At 45.7% G+C, this 20,177-nt stretch overlaps 9 protein-coding genes across 9 annotated transcripts; 6 read left to right on the top strand and 3 right to left on the bottom strand.

The window, feature by feature from the left end:
* Nucleotides 1–24: 24 nt before the first annotated feature.
* PUMCH_004087 (uncharacterized protein) lies at nucleotides 25–7,926 on the bottom strand (the record flags this gene model as incomplete). The annotated part of the gene is made up of 1 exon (XM_063023037.1): nucleotides 25–7,926. The coding sequence occupies one exon, from the start codon at nucleotides 7,924–7,926 to the stop codon at nucleotides 25–27; it is 7,902 nt and encodes a 2,633-aa protein (XP_062879107.1).
* A 1,119-nt stretch (nucleotides 7,927–9,045) lies between these two features.
* Nucleotides 9,046–9,246, top strand: PUMCH_004086 (uncharacterized protein; the record flags this gene model as incomplete). The annotated part of the gene is made up of 1 exon (XM_063023036.1): nucleotides 9,046–9,246. One exon carries the CDS (start codon nucleotides 9,046–9,048, stop codon nucleotides 9,244–9,246), a length of 201 nt encoding a protein of 66 aa, XP_062879106.1.
* A 594-nt stretch (nucleotides 9,247–9,840) lies between these two features.
* PUMCH_004085 (uncharacterized protein) lies at nucleotides 9,841–10,701 on the top strand (the record flags this gene model as incomplete). Its single annotated transcript, XM_063023035.1, has 1 exon — nucleotides 9,841–10,701. The coding sequence occupies one exon, from the start codon at nucleotides 9,841–9,843 to the stop codon at nucleotides 10,699–10,701; it is 861 nt and encodes a 286-aa protein (XP_062879105.1).
* Nucleotides 10,702–11,625: 924 nt separating this feature from the next.
* PUMCH_004084 (uncharacterized protein) lies at nucleotides 11,626–13,461 on the top strand (the record flags this gene model as incomplete). The annotated part of the gene is made up of 1 exon (XM_063023034.1): nucleotides 11,626–13,461. The coding sequence occupies one exon, from the start codon at nucleotides 11,626–11,628 to the stop codon at nucleotides 13,459–13,461; it is 1,836 nt and encodes a 611-aa protein (XP_062879104.1).
* A 433-nt stretch (nucleotides 13,462–13,894) lies between these two features.
* PUMCH_004083 (uncharacterized protein) lies at nucleotides 13,895–14,554 on the top strand (the record flags this gene model as incomplete). The annotated part of the gene is made up of 1 exon (XM_063023033.1): nucleotides 13,895–14,554. The coding sequence occupies one exon, from the start codon at nucleotides 13,895–13,897 to the stop codon at nucleotides 14,552–14,554; it is 660 nt and encodes a 219-aa protein (XP_062879103.1).
* Nucleotides 14,555–14,704: 150 nt separating this feature from the next.
* PUMCH_004082 (uncharacterized protein) lies at nucleotides 14,705–16,396 on the bottom strand (the record flags this gene model as incomplete). Its single annotated transcript, XM_063023032.1, has 1 exon — nucleotides 14,705–16,396. The coding sequence occupies one exon, from the start codon at nucleotides 16,394–16,396 to the stop codon at nucleotides 14,705–14,707; it is 1,692 nt and encodes a 563-aa protein (XP_062879102.1).
* Nucleotides 16,397–16,939: 543 nt separating this feature from the next.
* Nucleotides 16,940–17,218, top strand: PUMCH_004081 (uncharacterized protein; the record flags this gene model as incomplete). Its single annotated transcript, XM_063023031.1, has 1 exon — nucleotides 16,940–17,218. One exon carries the CDS (start codon nucleotides 16,940–16,942, stop codon nucleotides 17,216–17,218), a length of 279 nt encoding a protein of 92 aa, XP_062879101.1.
* A 679-nt stretch (nucleotides 17,219–17,897) lies between these two features.
* Nucleotides 17,898–18,530, bottom strand: PUMCH_004080 (uncharacterized protein; the record flags this gene model as incomplete). Its single annotated transcript, XM_063023030.1, has 1 exon — nucleotides 17,898–18,530. One exon carries the CDS (start codon nucleotides 18,528–18,530, stop codon nucleotides 17,898–17,900), a length of 633 nt encoding a protein of 210 aa, XP_062879100.1.
* Nucleotides 18,531–18,759: 229 nt separating this feature from the next.
* PUMCH_004079 (uncharacterized protein) lies at nucleotides 18,760–20,088 on the top strand (the record flags this gene model as incomplete). The annotated part of the gene is made up of 1 exon (XM_063023029.1): nucleotides 18,760–20,088. The coding sequence occupies one exon, from the start codon at nucleotides 18,760–18,762 to the stop codon at nucleotides 20,086–20,088; it is 1,329 nt and encodes a 442-aa protein (XP_062879099.1).
* Nucleotides 20,089–20,177: the final 89 nt, after the last annotated feature.

Below are 20,177 nucleotides of genomic sequence, written 5' to 3'. Positions count from 1 at the left end.
TAAAATTCGTAATAAGTAATTGGACTAGAACTTCTCCAACCTCAGTCCTTCAAAGGCGTTGCAAAACGTTCTATAAATCATGTTATGCATGAGTTTGAGCGACGCCAGAGCATCCTTTACCGGCTCGTTGGCCGAAAAGTATTTGCCCACGCGGTCGATTATGGAGAAATTGAGTTGCTTCAAGCAGTCGGATACAGTGGCAATACATTCTTCCTCGGAGTATTGGGTATCATCCATCATATGCACAAGAAGTTTTGAAATATCGCCGACTATCTCATTTGATGGATTTTCCACAATGTTATGTTCAAGCTCTTCTTGGATGAGGTGGAAAATCATATAGGCTGTGGAGCGCAGGTGGTTGAAGATGTGGTAGTACAACTCCACGAAGCGACATTTGAATGTCTGATCCGAGTCACTCCTGAAAATGAACGCGACAAGAATCAACACAAAGCGTGCCTGGAGTGTACCGGAACATATTTTCTCGATGAGAATTGATGGTATCTCTCCATGAGACATACGGGTCTCAGGCAAATGGTCCAAAGAGAGACCAATCAATTGATCCTTGAACTTCTCTTCCGAGTTTGAAAGGAAGGATAAAAGAAGGTAGAAATATCTGAATTCATCCACATCCCCCGAAGCCTGCCCGGTCTTTTGAGTGGAAATGTCTCCATCGAATTCGACACTCTCATCATCACTATCGACCAGGCGGAATCTGTGAAGCAAAATTGTAAATAAGCACTGAAGGGAGTTGTGTCTAAATTGAGTAGAGGTAAGGCCCTTTGAAATCAAAAACAAAATTGCTGGCTCAAAGTTATTGAGGTCTAGTTTGATGCCAATGCGCTCTTCAAACTTGCTGAGCAATGGTTCGAGGTCTGCACGATGGCTCACCACCATATCTAAGAATCCACGATTCACATGTTTCATGATGTTGCCCACGCATTGAATTGTGGCTTGATATGTAGATGGCTGTACAATGAAGACAGAGCAAAACATTGACCAGATCATAAGAGGCAAGTAGACAGAATCTCTGGTGAAACCCTGCTCTAAACTGCAATAGCACAACGCACAATCAAATTCAAAGTCTGGAGTATTGAGCAGCATGCTTGATACCAATTTCAAAATCTTGCCTCCTGTCGAGTCACTAATACCCTTCCTAGCCAATGTACATACGACCATCAAGGCTCGGCGCTGGAAAAGCGAATTGCCAAAGGCGATATCCATCGAAAGCGACGACCACCGAGCCAACCAGCGACTTTTTTCATCGGCAGAGCCCATCTCGCAAATGAAGTCATGAAGATTGTCGCATAAAAGCTCAAACGACATCGCACGATTGAAGTTTTGCACTGGATCGGAGTGAGCTACTCTCTCACGGGATGTGAGACCAAACAACATCTTTGCTCTTTGACTACTGAAATACTTGACCGAAGTGTTAATCAACTCCAACTGATTTTCACTCAAATCCTGGTTCTGAGAAAATGCGCGGAGAGTGTTGATCACCAATTTCTGTAAGTCTGAGCCAAATTCGAGGCCAGGATTGTCAATGAACAAGGTGCAGAACAGAAAAACGTCCGGCAAATACAAAGAACCATACAAGTAGGAGTTGAAGAAAAGGGATCCGCAAACTTTCACCAAAACGGTGATCTCAAGTTGTTTACTTTGTATCGCAAGTTCAGAGTCGTTGCGATTTGATTCGGCTATGCATTTGTTAATGCGAGCAACGACCTCACCACATAACTCAACGCTTGGCGACATCATCGCTATGATAGTGCAACAAATCTCAGGATCAGAAATGTTGTCAATGGCAAACGAGACGATTTCTTCAACTAGAATATGTATCAAACCCGTCTCGTTGAAGAGCTTCTTCCAAATCTTTTCGTTGAGAACAGGAGCGAAACTCTTATTCAGAATGGTCATACGACAAAAGAGTCTGATTATACTGGCCATTTTCTCTGTTCCGTCATGGTCTCTTACAACATAGCGACCAACATTGTCTAGCCATGGAGATATGTAGAGAATACCACTCAAACGTAAATCCGTAGGCAATTTCGTGAAGTTTGTGAAAAATGCCTTAATGAACTCATAGGTGTATTCCGGTCTCTTTTTTGATAAATGAGTGGAAACACCGACAACAAAATCAGTAGTATCGATTGGGAATGTAACCTTGTCCGTTTGCATTGGCGACATTCCTAGATCAAGCTCGAAGTAACTATCTAGAACAGAGAATAGTTTGGCTGCAGAGGCACGTACCTCGTCATCGCGCTCTAGTAAGCCATGGAAAACCAAGATTACCAACACGTTGAACCTGTTGGCGATTTCTCGTTCAGAGTCATCTGCAGCAGACGCAGACAGCTTTTGGTCCTTGGAGTTCCGTAGCATTGCAAAGTACAATGATCTAAGAATTTCTTGTCTCTGAGGAGAAACAAGCGTAACCTGATAATTGTACCTGTTGAGCGATATTGTAAATTCATTACCAGCCCCGCTTTTGTTAGAAATCTCACATTTAGTCAAGTCAGTGATCATGTGAGTCTCAACAGGGGCAACGGTCTTCGTGGCCACTGTCTCTGCTTCATATGGCTCTCTCTCGTAGCACAATTGAAGCCACTTGTGACCGAATTTCATAGTCACAGGAGAGAGCGTGCCATTGAATTCATCGTAGAATTTACAATTTTTGTAGACTGAACGCACATCTTGGTTAATGCTGGTGACAGATTCCTCCAAACAAAGCGAGTTGATAATTTCTGGATCATCTTGTTGAGTGTAGAAGTAAACCCTGTTCTTTTCGTTGCCCTGCTTGCGCATCTCGATCATATTCTCCACAACCTTGAGGTAGGCATTTCGGGGCAAATTGTAGTAGTATGTTCTAGCACAATTGTTGAAAAACTGTTTGGGGGCATAGCTCGCCATCAAACTTGTGTAGTTCTTTCCTAATATACCCACGAAAAAGAATTGTGTGAAATCGAGTACGCAGTAGAACTTACTATCCCATATCTGACTTGCGGCCTCAAACAACATGTACACGAATGTATTTATGTCATACCCAATTTCTCTGATGTGTCGGAAGTTGGCGACCACAATCGGTGTACCATCATGAAACACCGAAGTATGTACCACAGGGGTATCTAGGGACATTTCGATGTTCTTTGCAGACATTTTGGCCATGAATTCGGAGAATTGCGATGTACCGATGTTAGCCAAAGAATCCGCGACTTTGAAAGACTTGGAACCTTGAAGCGAGATGCTGAACTTCGGAGCGCCAAAAACCTGTAGTGTAGAATCAAGTTTGGTCCAGTTAGCGATTTTGTGGTGGAGCACTTTTGGACTCACGATCTTTGGGGTTGAAACATACTGAACCCGAATTTCAGGGAGATACGTGTAAAAGAATTTGTGAAGATATCGCAAACTAGAATATGGCTTGCGAGTCAAAGAAAGAAATGGATAAGCTTCTCCGGTACTTTCCAAGGCAATTCCTTCCAAAAATTTGAAAATTTTCTGGTTCAACTCTTCCATGATATCCATTTTATCAGCAAGTTTTGCCCACTTAAGGTTTGAAAGCGAGCCATTAGCCATATACTGAATGACCTTCACAATTTGAATCAAAGATCGCTTAACCTTGGGAGAGATGACTTGCATGTCGAATGAAGATTCTGGGCTGACAATTACAGGGCAGAAGAACCGTAAGAAAATGAAAGAACCAACGGCAATCAACACGGCGTCACCAAATTTCTTCTCAATACACTGGTAAATTCTCGCACAAATGAATTTGAAGGCTTCTGGAACCCATGGAGTCAGGTTCACAATGCTATCAACAAGTCTGTTGAGCAAAGTGAGGAAGATTTCAACATCCTTGTCTGTACCGTTTTTCTCGACCTCAAAGCTCACCTCATTGTCTATCATGTCTTCAATGAAGGGCCTGAGTACTACGGTCAAGTACGGCGTTCCATAGTCTTTGGCCATTATAGACATGAGTCTTGTCAAGCAAGAATTTCCACGGAAGATGTCTGAAGCACGCGAAACCTTTTCAACTTCATCTTTCAATAATGTGTCAAACAATTTATCCAAATTTTTAGTGTACGCAAACAAGCCATGAAGAGACGTTGCAAGTAAATTGTGCTCCGAAGGAGAGGCTATCTCGGCGGCAGAACTGTAGATTTCGTACACCTCCGAAAGGGCCACAATCTGTGGTTCCGGGAACTCTTCTTCTGCCATTTTCTGCTGGCGGGCGGAGAGCATGGTAGCAAAAATTTCCAAAAAGATGGCACGGATCTTCTTATTTTCATGATATCCCAACGGAAGTGCGAAGGGCATTCCTATGTTGCTGTCGGATTTAAGAATGTTGGAGAAAGCAGAGAGAACATTTTCAACTATTCCTTGAATCTTGTATCTCGACCTTTGAACGGCTGGCGAAGAATCGTTGATGGTGTATTTCTGAAGAATCTTGTAAAACAAAGAGAAATAGTGGGAAAACGCAAGATTACGCGCATGCTCGACATTGCTCTCTTTGGTACCATCAGGTATATCTAAAACCAATGAATGGAGCTGAAGTGATAAGCATTTTGAAGCCTCAAACGCTAGTTCCATCTGAAGATAATCCACATCGGTGTTCCTGCCACCAGTGGACGATGATTCTGCGGCAATTGATAATTGATCAGTCGAGATAGCAGAGGGAAGTGTTTGACTAGTTGGAGAATGACTCTCCTCGTTGTAGAACACAGCTTCTTCAAGCCAGCCAGACATTCTCTTTGCAAAGTAGTTACGGAGTTTATGCGATGATCTGAATCCCAAACGCTCGTATTCAGATTCGATAACACATCCAAGCTTGCATATGCGGAGTTTTAATTTGATCTGGTCGACAGGATTTTTCAAAAGCGACAAGAATTGAATTGCGGCATTTCCAACTCTTGGAAGCATACCAGCTAATGCATATGAACCATCACTTTTGCCGCCAACCATAATAGAGAAAATCAGAAGCGCTTCCTCAACAAAAGTAACGGCTTCATCAGTGCAAACACCACGCAGCACGAAATCCAAAATGACTGAACTCAATTTTTCGCAAACCATTTGAAAAAGTGCTGAGTGAGTTTCAGAAGAAAGAGAGTCCTTTATCACAACACGCACGACAAGCTCGCTCAGGAGGAGCAAATTGACGACATTATCGTAGAAATCCAGTATTTTTCTCATGACAAGTTCGCTTTTCATTGGATCAAGTTTTGCAAACTCAGGATCGGCGAAGCAACCCGAGGTGCACATCAAAAATCCAGTATAGTGTCTGAAAACGTTGTTTTCTTCAACCATCCTCTGCTCATCTTCCGCGATATGTATCCAGCGCTCGTTGATAAGAAGCCACACCTGACACAAACTCTCTGTTGGGTCTGCATCGATTAAAATGGCACGGAACTTCTTGTGAAGACTCACAAAACCAGTAAATACAGATTTGTCATTTAAAATCTGCTCCAAAGGTTTCACAAGTGTGGAAGACTTGCACATACTATGATGGTAAGGCATGGTAAGGTCCAGAACGTAATATCTCATCGAAGCCTTGGCCAAGTTGAAGAACTGCACGTCGTGAGTACATAGAGCGTAAAGCAAAATGACTTCATACGCGTTACAAGCTCTTTGGCATTTTGTATGAGCCCACACGCTACCCAAGGCAGAACAGTCCTTGACTCTCCAAAATGTTCTATACCGATCATGTAAGAAGCGGTTGAATATAAGGAAACATTGCTGAAATTTCTCTGCGGGGAAAGTTAGAAGAGATTCTGACACAGCAGCCACAATTTCAATGGATATAAGAAAACTGAGACATTGTCTTTCAACACAAAACTTCGAGCCTCCTGGGGCTCTAAGGAGTTTGCGAGCAAGATTGCAGGCAGCTTCGAAGCATTCATTGGAGTTTTTGAAGGTTTTGAATCGAATAGCTAGTTTGATTGGGGCAATGACTTTACTGACCAATTCAGTCATTCTCCTAATTGAAGCCTCGGACTCCCAATCCACATCTTTATTTGGACATTTGAAGAAACACTGTGGCGCGGCAGCAAATGAATTGAGGAGCTCCGCGAGGATGGTCTCTACATCCTTCATCGGCTGAGCAGTGAAATCCCTATCGACATACACAACTGTTGTGTTAACTTCGTTATGAACATCCCGATCTGTTGCGCAATAAAAAGGCATTGCTTGGGAATGGTTCGCAGTTGTTCCCGACAAGGGTGTTGCCTCTAAGCTGGCCAGCAGAGAGTTTGTTGAGGATCTCAGGAAATCGTCAGAGCCTTTGCGTGGTCTCGAGGAAGCAGTGCGGTATGTTTTATCATAATATTGCAGGATGTAACAAACGTTGTTCAAAATTGCCAAAAGAGAAGGGGTGATCTCTTTCATGACAGCCTGAAAAGTAGATTTGTAGAAGCTTTCCTTTGAAAGAGACTTGATGGCGGCAAAGAGATTGTAGAAGTCTCCCATTAATCGAGCATCACGGTCACCGCTTCTGATCTGCATTCTGACGTCCACAAACGTTTTCAGAAAAAGAGGAATGTGCTTTTCGGGATTAATAGATAGAGCCGAGGTCGTGATACGCAGATAAATAAGGCCATATCGGCTTCCCTGGGAAGTGCTGTAAAAGTGATTACGCAAGGACTTCAAATGTTCGTAAACCTCGTCCAAATACCGTTCACTGAACTCACGCACACCGCCTGCGCCTTCGGGCATGACAGACCCTTGCAAGAATATATTTGCCATGCACTCGAATTTATCAAGACTGTTGCCCGATTGGGTTTCCCGTAGGAGCGAATTGAGGAACCGAACCCGTTTGTTGAAAGTCATTTTGAGCTTGTTAGGCTTGTGCAAAACCTCGTTGAAGTCTGAAGGACATGTGAGAACATACCATGAGAAGAGAGAAAGAGACAAGGTGGACTCATCCTCTAGGATTGTCGATAGAAAGTCAAAGAGCGACTTACAGCTTTGGTCCACCACGCTTCCGGGATAAATAGCCGTGGCGTAGAAGTCCGGCCTATATATAAATTGGTATTGCAAGCACCACGAGCCGTAGTAGAGAAAGAGATGCGTCCAGGTGGTGGAGCGGATGAAAGGAATGGAGCTATAGATGTTGCGCAAGAAGGGTTCAGTCACCTCGGGGGTGAAATAGACATGCATCAACAGATGGGAATACTTCTGCAAGTAACCAGACGGGATGTGTTCGCCGCGTTCGGGCCGCAGAAAGAGTTTCTCATGGAGAAACAGGTAGTATTCGTACGAGTTACAGGCGGCTAGATACTTCAACACCACGGAGATGTTGAAGTCGATCTCCAAGTAGTGTTCGCGGATTTTGTCTGCCGAGAGCGCCAGGCCCGGGAAGGTGTCTTCGAGCCGCAGCAGCAGCTCCGGCGATGTTCTTCTTAGCGCCAACAACGCGCGGTTGTTGACCTCGTTGGACAACACCGTGAGCAACACCTCGAGCACGGAATGGATCGGGATGTCGAGCTTGGCAGGCACCGGGAACGAGTACACCTCGAGCGAGTCTACGGACGTATCGGGCACGGTATTGAAGTCGATGTCGCTGTGGACAAAGAGGTCGCCCGAGTCGTCCTCCTCGACGTCGTCGGGGCTCCAGTTGGTGTAGATGGCCGTTTTGAGCACCTTGGTGACGATGAGCGTGGAGAGGAACGTCTTCTCGTCCCGGTCGAGAAGCTTGCCTGTTTGCGGGTCGATGTTGAGTGCGCTCAAGAGGTCCACGAGCGCGGAGATGAGCTCCAGCACGAAGTTGTGCCCGCGGCTGGCCGCGCCCAGCTTGCAGTGCTTGAGAATGAGGTTTGTGGTGAGGATGAACTGCAGATTCAACTCCACCTCTGCCAACGACAGGCCGGTTCTGCTGGGGAGCACCAGTTCGAGGCGAGAGACCAAGGCGCGCGATAAGCCGGCCCTGAGCTCCGGGTGCAACATGGTGGGGGGCGGCTGCGGAACTACGATCTAGCTAACTACACTATATATAAAAAAATTGGGGGATGCAACTCACAGGTGGATTCTGGGGTCCCTTATATAGTACTCTGGGGGAGGGACGGCTGTGCAGTTCTGTCCAGGGGCACGACGGGCTACAACGGGAACAGAGGGAGAGGCACGGATGGCACGGAGTCGACTTTTTTTTGTAAAGGGTGGTGGTGGGGGTAGGGGTAGGGGGATTAGTACTGGTTGGTAGATGTATGTACAATGAAAGTGAGTAGTTCAGGTAGGAATGAGGACCGGGGCGTGCAGGAGCAGGGAGAGACAAGTGAGGCTGCGGGCGGAGATGGAAAAGAAATGCGCACCTCAACGGCTGCAAAAAGCAACGGGGTGGTTGTGAGACACTGGCGGGAGGTGGTGGGGAGAAAGAAAAAAATGATTGGAAAATGTAAGATTGAGAATGAAAAGATGAGATTTAATGGCGGAAAATTGGGGAGCGGGAATGACACTTTGAGTGGGCTTGTGTTGTGTCCCAGATCCTCGTTGATCTGGTGGTCCGGTGTGTATTTATAGTCAGAGGTCACAGTAGACCTGTGAGAGATGGACCGATAGAGTCTTTTCCCGGGAAGAACTTTTTATATTTTTTTTTTGTTTTAGTGGGCACATAATTCGTGTTTTTTTAATTGAAGTTGGTGGAGATGCCCTCCACATGAACGAGGAAGGACCCATATGAACAAGAACAGTCACACAGTACTCTTGTACTGTTGAGGGATACAAACTTACCACAAATTGTTATTGTTTCTTGAAAAATAAATCGAAATTTTTTTTATTTTATTCAGGACAGTAGAACTTATCGAACGGTACCTCTACGTTCTACACGCTCCACAACGACCATCAGAACTTCGGCCATCATAACGTCAACCAACAGATCATCAACCATCAAAACGTCAACTTCAACGTCCAAATATTCTCATTAATTCTTCACTTTTCAATTAAAAAATCTTACCCCAGAAACATAGCTCTAATTTATACTGCTCTCACACTCCACGCTCCTGCACCCACCCCACCCAATTACAGTGGACGCTCTCTTCACCACCTCCATACTCTTTATAAAACTCAACAATGGGAGCTGCCTACACCATTCTCGGAAGATCCGTGCCACCTCACTACTTGGCCCTTGCCACCATCGGCGCTGTCGGCTTGGTGGTTGCTCCTAAGCCATGGGGTAACGCTAAGGAGGCTCATGCTCCAATCAACGCTTCTTCCCCTGAGGAGGAGAAGTTTGTCAAGGAGTTTGTGGCCAAGCATTCCGAGAAGCACTAGATGTATATATTCAATAGATGATTAGAAGTATTTGCTGTAGTTGTTGGCGGGAAGGACAGGAGAGTCTGATTGGAGTCAAGAGAGACACAAACTTTAATGGTAGTTTGATTTTGTTTATCAGACGACATGATTGTTTTCGGATTTTGTCTCTTTGCCACTGGCTTTTCTAATCTGCATTAAAGTCTGATGTTAATTCTATTTCTTTGTCTGTTAGCTTCAACTCATCTAGCCCTTTCAACCACCGAAAATACACACCATAGAAGCTCACTTAAAAGCGTTTCCGATTCTATTCCTAACACTTTGATATTTCGTATTTCCCTCCTTGCAATATTTCACTTCTGGCAATAATTTGTCCTAGCTGTCTACCAATAACTCTTACCACCACCTAACCACTACCTAACCACGCACAATCACAAAAAGCCCCGAAACCAAGTCAACCTTAAATTAATTTCCTCTGCAAAATAATACATACCCTTTAATTTTTTCACGCCCCTCATAACTCAAAATCACACCCATTTCATCGATGAGCTTCTCATCGCACCTATATACCTAACCTCATCTCCCTCCCTCATCACCTACTACCCTTACTCTACAATGTCCGCCATCTACAAAGCCTTGCAGGCCAAGTCGTCCAAAGATACGGCAGAAAAGACCAAACACATCAACAGACAACGTGTGCTTGTCATCTCCTCGCGTGGTGTCACCTACAGACACCGCCACTTGATCAATGACTTGACACAATTGATGCCCCACGCCAGAAAGGAGCCCAAGTTCGACTCGAAAAAGGACTTGTGGCAGCTCAATGAGGTGGCCGAGTTATACAACTGTAGCAACATTTTCTTCTTTGAGGCTAGAAAGCACCAGGATCTTTACTTGTGGATCTCCAAGCCTCCTAACGGACCCACCATGAAGTTCTACGTCCAGAACTTGCACACTTTGGACGAGTTGAACTTTACCGGAAACTGTTTGAAGGGCTCCAGACCCATTTTGAGTTTCGACAAGTCGTTCACCGACTCTGCACACCATGCTCTTATCAAGGAGATGTTCACCCACACCTTTGGAGTTCCTCCAAATGCCAGAAAATCGAAGCCTTTCGTCGACCACGTGATGTCCTTTTCTATTGTAGACAACAAGATCTGGGTCAGAAACTACCAGATCTCAGAGACCGAAGAGGCCCGTGAAAATGCCGACGGTACCAAGGACGCCATGTCCTTGGTAGAGATTGGCCCTCGTTTTGTGATGACTTTGATCACCATCTTGGAGGGTTCCTTTGGAGGCCCTAAGATCTACGAGAACAAGCAGTACGTCTCTCCTAACGCTGTCCGTGCTCAACTCAAACAGCAGGCTGCAGACAGAGCCCGTTCGCGTGCTGTGGCTGCTTTGGACAGAAAGGTGAAGGTGCGTGAGCAGGTGTTGAAGGCTGATCCGTTGTCCAACGAGAGTTTGTTCAAGTAAGGGGAGTTTTTGACGAGGCGGCGCATTGCTGCACTGCAGCTGTAATATAGATTATTGATACTATTGGAATTGGAGTGTAGAATGAAAAGTGAGCCGGAAGGCGAGCGACGAAAGTAATTACATCAGGTCTTCTTTTGCGAGCGGTCCCAGTACTGTGAATTTTGCGAGTCGATTGGATCAGTATTGCCGGTGATATGAGTGTAGTAAGTGATTACAACCATTCATGTGGCGCTAAGACAAAAACAAAAAGAGACACATTAATTGAGGCTGAGTTATTGCTTGAAATATTAGGAGTTTATGAGAGTGTAAGGTCTCGGTTGTGCTCTAGAGGCTAATGACAAAAGGTACTACAGCTGGAACACTCACATAAATGAATACATGAAACAGTGAAATAGTGAAATTCTGAAAGAAAAGGACAACAAATTTCTAAATTGAACACATTAATTTTGGTCTCTTGGAATCTAAAACTTGAATATTCAAATGACAAAATCCTAACCATGAAACAAAAACGAAAAACAGATCGAAGACAAAAAAAAGACTTTCAAAGAACAACTCAGCCTTGTAGCGCAAGCCGCATCCGAACCTGCTCTACATAAGCCTCCGACTGCCAAGTTTATTATTAGAAAGCACAGCCCTACTGACAGAACAAAACATGGTATAATCGAAAGAATACCAACAAAACAAAAAAAGAAGAGAAAAAATAACATATCCAACCAATAAATTCATTCTTCTTGTTGTAACTACTACTCTTTTCCCCACTGTTATCTTCCGATGATCTGTTACGTCACATGACAGATCAGATCCCCTATATACCACCCTGTGTTTCACATCAAGGTACACATACTACATTCATTATACACTAAAGCGGCCATACACACTCGTTGTCGGAGTCAAAACCCATCTCTGACCCGTAGACTTGCCAGAATGGAACACAACCGAAACGAGTTCGTCCAGAACGCAGGAAAACACAACACAGAATCGGGTCTGGCGCCTCTAGGTACCCCCTACGACACATACTACAACGCAAACACAAATGGAAACACAAATGGGAATGCGCGCGGGAACCAGTACGATGGCGCGCACGGCTATTACCGGCGCACGGACCAGAACTACACGTTCCAGCCCAATCAGAGCCAGAACGAGCTTCTACGGCCAAACAGAGAGCAGTCCAGGACGGGTCTGGAGCTGCACGAGCTAGCCAATTTCTCTGCGTATCCGTCGAACCCCTTTAGTGGTTCTGAGGAGGCCCAGAACCCATTTGATCCCGAGCGGCAGCCTCGGTTCCACGAGCTGAATGCTCGCCAAACACACGAGGGGGACAGCTCGCCGTTTTCGGATGAAAGCTCAGATAAAGAGGATGTGCAGCGGCGCATGCGTGAGAACGAACGTAACAGAAGGAAACTCGCGACGCGCCTTCCGCACTACCACGTCACAAAGCTCCCGTACTTCTCCATCCTCGTGACCATTGCCCAGGTGGCTGTGTTCATTGTGGAGTTGGTGAGAATGGCCAACTTGACGGGCTCGCCGTTCCAGTCGCAGCCGTACTTCAATCCCATGCTCGGGCCTTCCACGTATCTATTGGTTAACATGGGCGCCAGGTATGTTCCGTGCATGCATCCGATCGCAAACATCACGCTGGACATGTCAATCCAGTTTCCGTGTCCCAACTCGACTACTGTAGATTCGAATGTGTGTAATTTGAGCCAGCTTTGTGGAATGGGCGGGCTTCCGGTTGTGAACAACACGTTCGTACCTGACCAGCGGATCCGCATATTCACGCCCATCTTCCTCCATGCGGGCTTCCTCCACATCATTTTCAACATGATGCTTCAGCTTGCCATGGGTATGGCTGTGGAAAGACACGTTGGTTTTATTAAGTATGGACTCATCTACATGTGCAGCGGTGTCGCTGGGTTTCTTTTGGGCGCAAACTTTGCACCCAACGGTATCGCGTCTACTGGCGCGTCAGGATCGTTGTTCGGCATCATTGCAGCGAATTTGATACTATTCATCTACTGTGGACGCAAAAATACCAACATCTACTTCACGAAAAAGTATACCCTATTTATTCTCCTCATGGTGGGAGAGATCATCGTTTCCTTTGTCTTGGGTCTTCTACCCGGACTCGACAATTTCTCTCATATCGGCGGCTTCTGCATGGGTCTATTAATGTCGATAGCTTTGCTCCAAGACCCTTCCTTTGTCTACATTGACGGAATCTATACGTATGACGCAACGACAACCACGATGAAAACCTTCATCAGCAATTGGAACCCGTTGAACAAGATCCAAGATAAGGTTCGGTGGAAGTTTCTTGTGTGGAGTGTCGTGCGGCTCATCTGCACAGTCTTAGTTGTGCTCTATTTTGTTTTGCTTGTCCAGAACTTGTACTCTCCAGCCATGGAGAGTGACCAGCCCAAGTGCACCTGGTGCAAATACATCAACTGCATTCCTGTTCATAATTGGTGTGAGACTGGCCAAGTCACTGTCACATCTTCGTCAACTCCAAGTACACCGACTACTAATGCATTCAATTCGGCCAGCAGTATTACGCCGTTACCTTTACCTACGCAAGGAATTACCAGACGTGATCTTGCAGACTACTTAACGACTCCTAGGACAATCGGAGATGTCAACCCCTACATTCACTCCAGTCAAACGCATCAAGGAACATTTGTACTCTGTGGAATGCTAGCGTTCCTCAGCTTCACTACTTTTAGGCGATTGAGACTCCATCAGAGAGAGAAACCGGAGTTTTAGTAGAAACGCTGTATCATTGTTATGACATTGTTATGACATTGTTCCATCATTGGTGTCAGTACCATGTCATATGCAAATTAAGAGACTACAATGTAGCATGAGATTCCGAGTTTCAATTCCAAAACAAATTATCTTTAGTTGTAATTATATCTCTCACACATCAAAAGACTTCATCCATTATCCATTCGTGTATAGTTCAGTACAGTCAAGAAGCCAATCGGAAACCACAATAGGAAGAAACCAAGACAGAAAAAAAAGATATAATAATAACACAAAGATAGAAAAGAACAAAATTATTCAAAATAAAAAACACATTCGGCCAGTTTGGCCAGTTCTCTCGATCGTCTGAGGATCCTGTTCCCCAGGCCTGCAGACACCAGGAAATTTTCACTCCATATCTCTACTTCCATAACGCAGCTTCATCCACAATAAAATGATGCCCGTTCGCCTATACAGAAGCCTCCCATCGCTAATGGTGGTCCCACGCAGAACCTTCATCGGCTCGCTTTTTGGCGGCTCGCTGAAGGCACAGGACATCTTGGAAAAACAAGACGAGTACAAAGAGGAGCAGAAGGCTCCAATCACAATCCTCAATAAGGAGAACTCACCCAACACAAAGCACTTCAATGCCGAGGAAGACATGCCGGACTTCAAAATCCTCCAGTGGAAGAACACGGTCGTCAAGAAGAGTGAGCTTGAGGACAAATACAACAGCGAGTCTGTGGCCGAAGCTATAAACGAGACATACACGCTGGTGTTCGGAAAGAGCTTATCTCAGAGCGAGTACGCTTCGGCAGATCTCTCTGATTTGCAGCAGAGATTCAGATTCTTCAAGGCTTTGCAGCAGAGACTCGGCTTCGATGTCTCCGACTACACAATCACTCGTTCGCACAACGTAGGGTACTTGTTCGGCGAGTTGAGCAAGACGGTTGCTTCCAGATGGTCGAGCGAAAGAAACCCGAACGCTATCGTTTTGCGCACAGAGGACTTCCCTCAGCCCAATGTGTACTTGAACCAAGAGTTGGACGAGTGGCAGCAGAACAAGCGTTTCGAGAAGTTGAGAGAGGAGGCTCAGAAAGTCGCCACGCAATAAATCACTGTACATATATAATCAATAGCGCGGCCGATATCGCGGACATGAAACTTGGTTTAGTGAGGTAGAACGGGTTAGATTAACCCTATTCGTCAGATGGTCAGAATGTCATTTTCATTCATGTATGATTTGAATAGCTTTGGCTGAAACTCACCGCCGATTTTTGTATGTAATGATGCCAGCAATAGCGGCTAGCCCAATCAAGCTGGTGAGAATAATTGCATTGCGGAAACCGCTGTCCAAATTACCCGTTGATTCTGATAGTTGTTTTGGACTCGCATTACCGTCGACTGAAAAGTGAAGAAAAAGCTCAGCCTTGTTTGTACTCATAGCCCAGTACTGGCAAATACAATCATACAAGTCAGAGTCTGAAGTAATGGCCACTAGGTCATCATCGTCATCTAGATAGTAAATCGAGTATTGTTTAGAATTAACTGAAAGTTTTTCGTCAATAAGATCCCGCAAACGTTCCAATGACTGATCGTCTCTCAAAGTGATCCGATGAAAACGTTCTTCCGATACTGGCCACTTGAATTTGAATACAAAATCTCCCTTTTGAAAACTGCTGCCCGAAATTGCGGTAGAGGAATCTGGGTGTTCATCTATCACAAACGATACGGAATCAGAAGGATAGAGCTCATATCTGGGCGAATAATTACCCGAATGATTGGAATGCAGACCTGCTGATGCTTGGTCATTCTGATCCGGAGAAAGCCAAAAGCCTTCCCACAGTAGGTCTTGTTCGCTGCTAGATTCAGGGCTTAACATGCTTGTACTGGTTTGTATTCGTTTGATTTGATTCAAGGTAGCATAAATGAGCAGTAGTACATCCACAACAGCCACGACTTCTGTACCCTCAACCACCGGGAGATTCAAAAAGTGGCCATTGAACATTTGGCGAAGGGCGCTTTGAATAGTCGTGGAAATATGAGCTGTGTCTGGCTTTGGAGTCATGACTCTAATCAATGAACAGTTCTTCGGATCTAGTCCAGCAGCAATAACGCGTAAGACTACATCCTTTGAAGTGAAAATACCTGCAAGTTCCAGATTACGGGCTTTAACGAGAATGGCTGTGGTGTTATATTTCTTCATTAGCTCCGTAGCCTCGTACACTGAGGCACGATCACTAACAAACACTGCACTAGTAGTATCATTCACCACCAACTGCAAACTAGGACCCTTAACTTTGGCTTGCAAGTTTTGAAAGTAGTCGTACACCTGGCGGGGTTGATCATTCAAGTCCAATTCTGTATTGACCGAGTCCAATGCCTCATACAATTTGAGTGACGACTCATGTAGTCGTTCCAATTTTTCCATATGTTGGAGATACGCTTGGGCAATATCCAAAACTCCGACTATAGTCCCATCATCATCCAATACGGGAAGATGGCGGAACCTTTTCTCTACCATTAGATCCAAGGCCTCGCTAGCGATGCAGCTTACATGAGTGCAAATTGGGTCAGGAGTCATAATCTTCTCTAGGGGAACAGAACTGGCCAGCATAGGCTCGCCCACAACTCGAAACGCCAAATCTTTAGCAGTGACGATTCCTTCTACCTTCCCATCACTATCTACAACCAATACACAATTCTCTCTATGAGTGGACATCAAACGAGCAGCATCATAACATGAAGTGGCTCTTCTACAAATGATCGGTTCCAGCGGATGAAGTTGCATAACGCTACCGTGAACGATCTTTCCTTTCCGTATAGTACGGGAGCTTGATTCTCGCCTACGGGAGAGCTCCAATTCGATTCGACGGCGCAACGCGTTATCTTTTTTTAACTGGCGAATCCGAAAGCTTGGCTTTTGTTCGAGCTCTGGCTTTTTGGGAGACGTCATTTGGTTTGGTTTGATGTATAGATTTTTGATTGTGTTTCTAATACGTACACTATTGTAAAGGAATGTCTCTGAGCAAATATACACTAATTGTGTAGAATCTTTCAATTGGTTGATTATTACAATTCCAGATTCTATGTTTATGTATGTTGTTGATAGAATAATTAAGATAAAGGTTGATGGGGTTAACTGCAGGAAACCGTTGGTATCGCTGAGTGTAGGACACAGATAAGAGAATGTCAGAATTTTTTAGTTTTGATTCTATTTCTAGATATATAAGACGTTTCAATTTTTATTTCAGCCCTCTTCTTTCGTTCGGCTTGTAGTGTAGCCCGTTCTTCCCTTTGCCCAGAGACTTGTAATAAGACACACTAAGCAGTAGTAAAGAAAGGTGAAAAACGTCTCAAATTCAAATTCCAAAAGAAGTCATAACTGGAAGATCCACTTAAAGTTAAGTTTTAAATTGTTGTTGTTGGAAATTACTATTGCTCGCGATATTCTGACCTGGCGCATTTTCACCTTTCCAACTACCCTCTTCTTCCCAGAATGTACACCGGCGGCCTCATCCACAGCTGGGGTTGGTTCCTCAACCAGTTCTTCTATCCAGTAATCATGTCGCGGATGTGCCAGATCTTTCTCCTGGTCCTCAAGTCCGGCCCCGTTCCCAAACATGTGGGCTTCATTATGGATGGAAACAGAACCTTCGCAAAGAGACACAGGTTGCCTCCATCTGACGGCCACTCCCTGGGCGCTCAGACATTGCAACAGGTATGTGTAATTTTCATCGAGCACACTGGACGTCTACTAACAGAACATAGATCTTGACTTACTGTATGTACTTGAACATCAAAGAGATTACGGTGTATGCATTTTCTATCGAGAATTTCCGGCGCCCAGCAGAAGAAACAGAAATGATCTTCAGTTTCCTCACAGAGCGCCTCAAGTTTTTGGCTTCCAGCCCCGTTGGTTTGCAGGCACGCATTCGTATCATTGGCAACCGGTCCCTTATCAAGCCCGATGTCCTTGCAGAACTCGACAAGATCCAGCAAGAGTCTGACAAGCCCCACAAGAAACACATCTTCAATATCTGTGTCGCCTATACTTCAAGAGATGAAATTGCCCACGCGATTCAGACGTGCGCCGTGGAGAGAGAAGCTATGACGATCTCCAAAGAGGCAATCACGGCAGCACACTTGGAAAACAAGATGTACTTTGGTCCAGACACAAATCCATTGGATATCTTGGTCCGCACATCGGGCCACACGCGCCTCAGCGACTTCTTGTTGTGGCAATGCAACCTGCGGTGTGTGATCAACTTCCTGCAAACGCTCTGGCCAGACTTCAAGTTTCTTGACCTCTACTGGATTCTCTTGAGCTGGAGCTACAGCAGGTACCATGGCCAGAAGAGGTATGCGATCACGCCCGCCAGCCACCACGCTGCGTCCATAGATTTGAGGAGACTTCCCCCTTGTCCACCTTTGGCCTCTGTGTCAGACGCCACCGCCTAATTGAGCTGGTAGCTTCTGACCACGCGCTTCACCTCCTTCTTCTGCCTCTCCTTCACCCGCGCAGCCTCGATTTTATTTAAGTAGCCAATATACACCACGACCTCTGCCACGAGAATGAGTATTCCAAAGAAGAGACAGAGAAGCACCCTATAGCTATCCCTCAACCTCCAAGAAGTATTTGTCCAATACCAGATGGCATACACTACACTGGCCACACTGATCAAAATGTTGAACATCGTGGTGATATGACTCTTTACCTCTTTATGTGCCTGTGCTGGATTGTACGGTTCCTCATCGATTTTATCCTCGTAAAGAGCGCCAAACGTCGGCTTAGGCTTCACAAGGCGCTGGTACTCGCTCTCCATCTCGAGGAGCTTCAACCGAGCCATGGATTCCTCGAATTCCTTCGTTTTAGGCTTCACTTCTGTGATGTTCCTGTTGGCCACCACCAACTTTGTTTGCTTCACGAACTGGAGGAACGTCGCCGTCGGCTTCACACGCGTATATAGCGCGTAGAGATTCTCATGGGAGATATTCGTCTGCGCAAGCAAAACGGTCTTTTCGTCAGGTTGGAGATTGGCCCCGGAAATGCACTTCCGGACCTCTGGCGACAACTCAAAAGAAATCATTGCGAGCGTCGCAATCGTACGGCTCGAAAGTGCAAAAAAGATCTGTTTAAACGCAAATTATTTGCGCTTATTCCGCTTTCCTTCCACTGTTATCTATGGAAATTCCTGTGCGTACACCTGGCGGGCGTGCACATGGATTTTTCAATCTATTACTCATTCGTATAAATTGACGTAGGATTCGCTGTAGTTCGTAGACCACTAGACATTTTTGCTCTAAGAATTCTATAGTATGTCACCTGCGATTGTCGGCGCCTTGGCGTGCCAAAAAAACTCCTTTCTCAAGTCGTTGCTGACCACGGTCGTCTCCTGTAAGGAATACCAGCCGATTCTCAGCTCCAAAGATAAGCAAAATCAAAACCTGAAGGCGGAATTGGCCGAAAAAGCCAAAGGGTTGTATGCGGTCGAGTTGGAGGACACGATTTTGTTCCCGGAAGGTGGCGGCCAGCCGCACGACACTGGAATTATCACCGTAGGCGCTCAAAAGATTCCTGTCAGTCAGGTTCTCCGGGACAAGCTTGCAGCCGTGCATGTGACTGCGGCGCCCATTGAGGTGGGAGCGGCCGTGGAGGTGGAGGTCGACTGGGAGCGCAGAATTGACATCATGCAGCAGCACACGGGCCAGCATCTTCTCTCGGCAGTGTTGGACAAGTACAAGTTGGACACACTCAGCTGGTCGATGGGCGCGCAGATCAACTACTTGGAGGTGCCGCGCAAGATCGAGGATCACGAGATCGAGGAGATCAAGCAGAAAATCAATGATCTTATTGTGCAGAATGTTCCGATCGTGGTCCACACTCCAGACAAGGATGGCCATGACCTTGATCTCTCGCACATTCCAGACGACTACGACTTGTCGCAGGGAATTGTGCGTATCATTACCATCGGTGATGACTACGACGTCAACCCATGTTGCGGCACCCATTTGTCTGCCACAGGGCAAATCCTGGCGGTGTCTGTGTTGCACCAGACCAGCATTCGTGGCGGCAACTCGCGCTTGCACTTTGTCTGTGGTGCCCGGGTGTCAAATCTCCTCCTGTCGTACCACAAACTTCTCAAGGATGTGTCTGGATTGCAGTTGTCGTGTCTGATTGACGAGGTGAGCCAAAAGGTTGGCGAGCTCAGTCAATCGTACCGTAAGTCCACCAGTAGAGAGGCTTCGCTTCTCAAAGAATTAGCAGCATTGAGGGCCGCCGAGGTGTATGCTCAGTTCGAGAAGGGCGAGATTAAGGTAGCAAGTCTCTACCGTGAGGATCTCAAGCTCGACTACTTGGCGCAATTCCAGAAAGAGCTTACACTGTTGATCAATGCAAACCCTTCCTCTAGTGTCAATTACGATAACAACACAATCATCTTGATCAACGGAGACTACAAGTCTGGTTTGGGCGGTACCGTCAAGGTAGTGGGACCTCTTGCAGAACAGGTTCAAGGTGACTTGAAGAAGCTCCTTTCTAATCTTAAAGGAGGAGGCCGCGGAAACACATTCCAGGGTAAAGTTACCAAGTACGAGAAGGGCGAGGTTGAGAATGTTCTCAAATACTTCGAGTCGCTTCACATTTAAGTCAAAAGCAGTTCGTTTTCCACTAAGAACTTAGAGTATATATTGCGCCGCATGGCTATAGAATCCAAAACATTTTCTTTCACCGCAAG

The sequence above is a fragment of the Australozyma saopauloensis genome, chromosome 5 (genome assembly GCF_035610405.1).
Source record: "Australozyma saopauloensis chromosome 5, complete sequence".
Classification (NCBI taxonomy): Eukaryota; Fungi; Ascomycota; class Pichiomycetes; order Serinales; family Metschnikowiaceae; genus Australozyma; species Australozyma saopauloensis.
The sequence above is the reverse complement of the archived record's forward strand: the minus strand, read 5'-3'. Positions and strand labels throughout refer to the sequence as shown.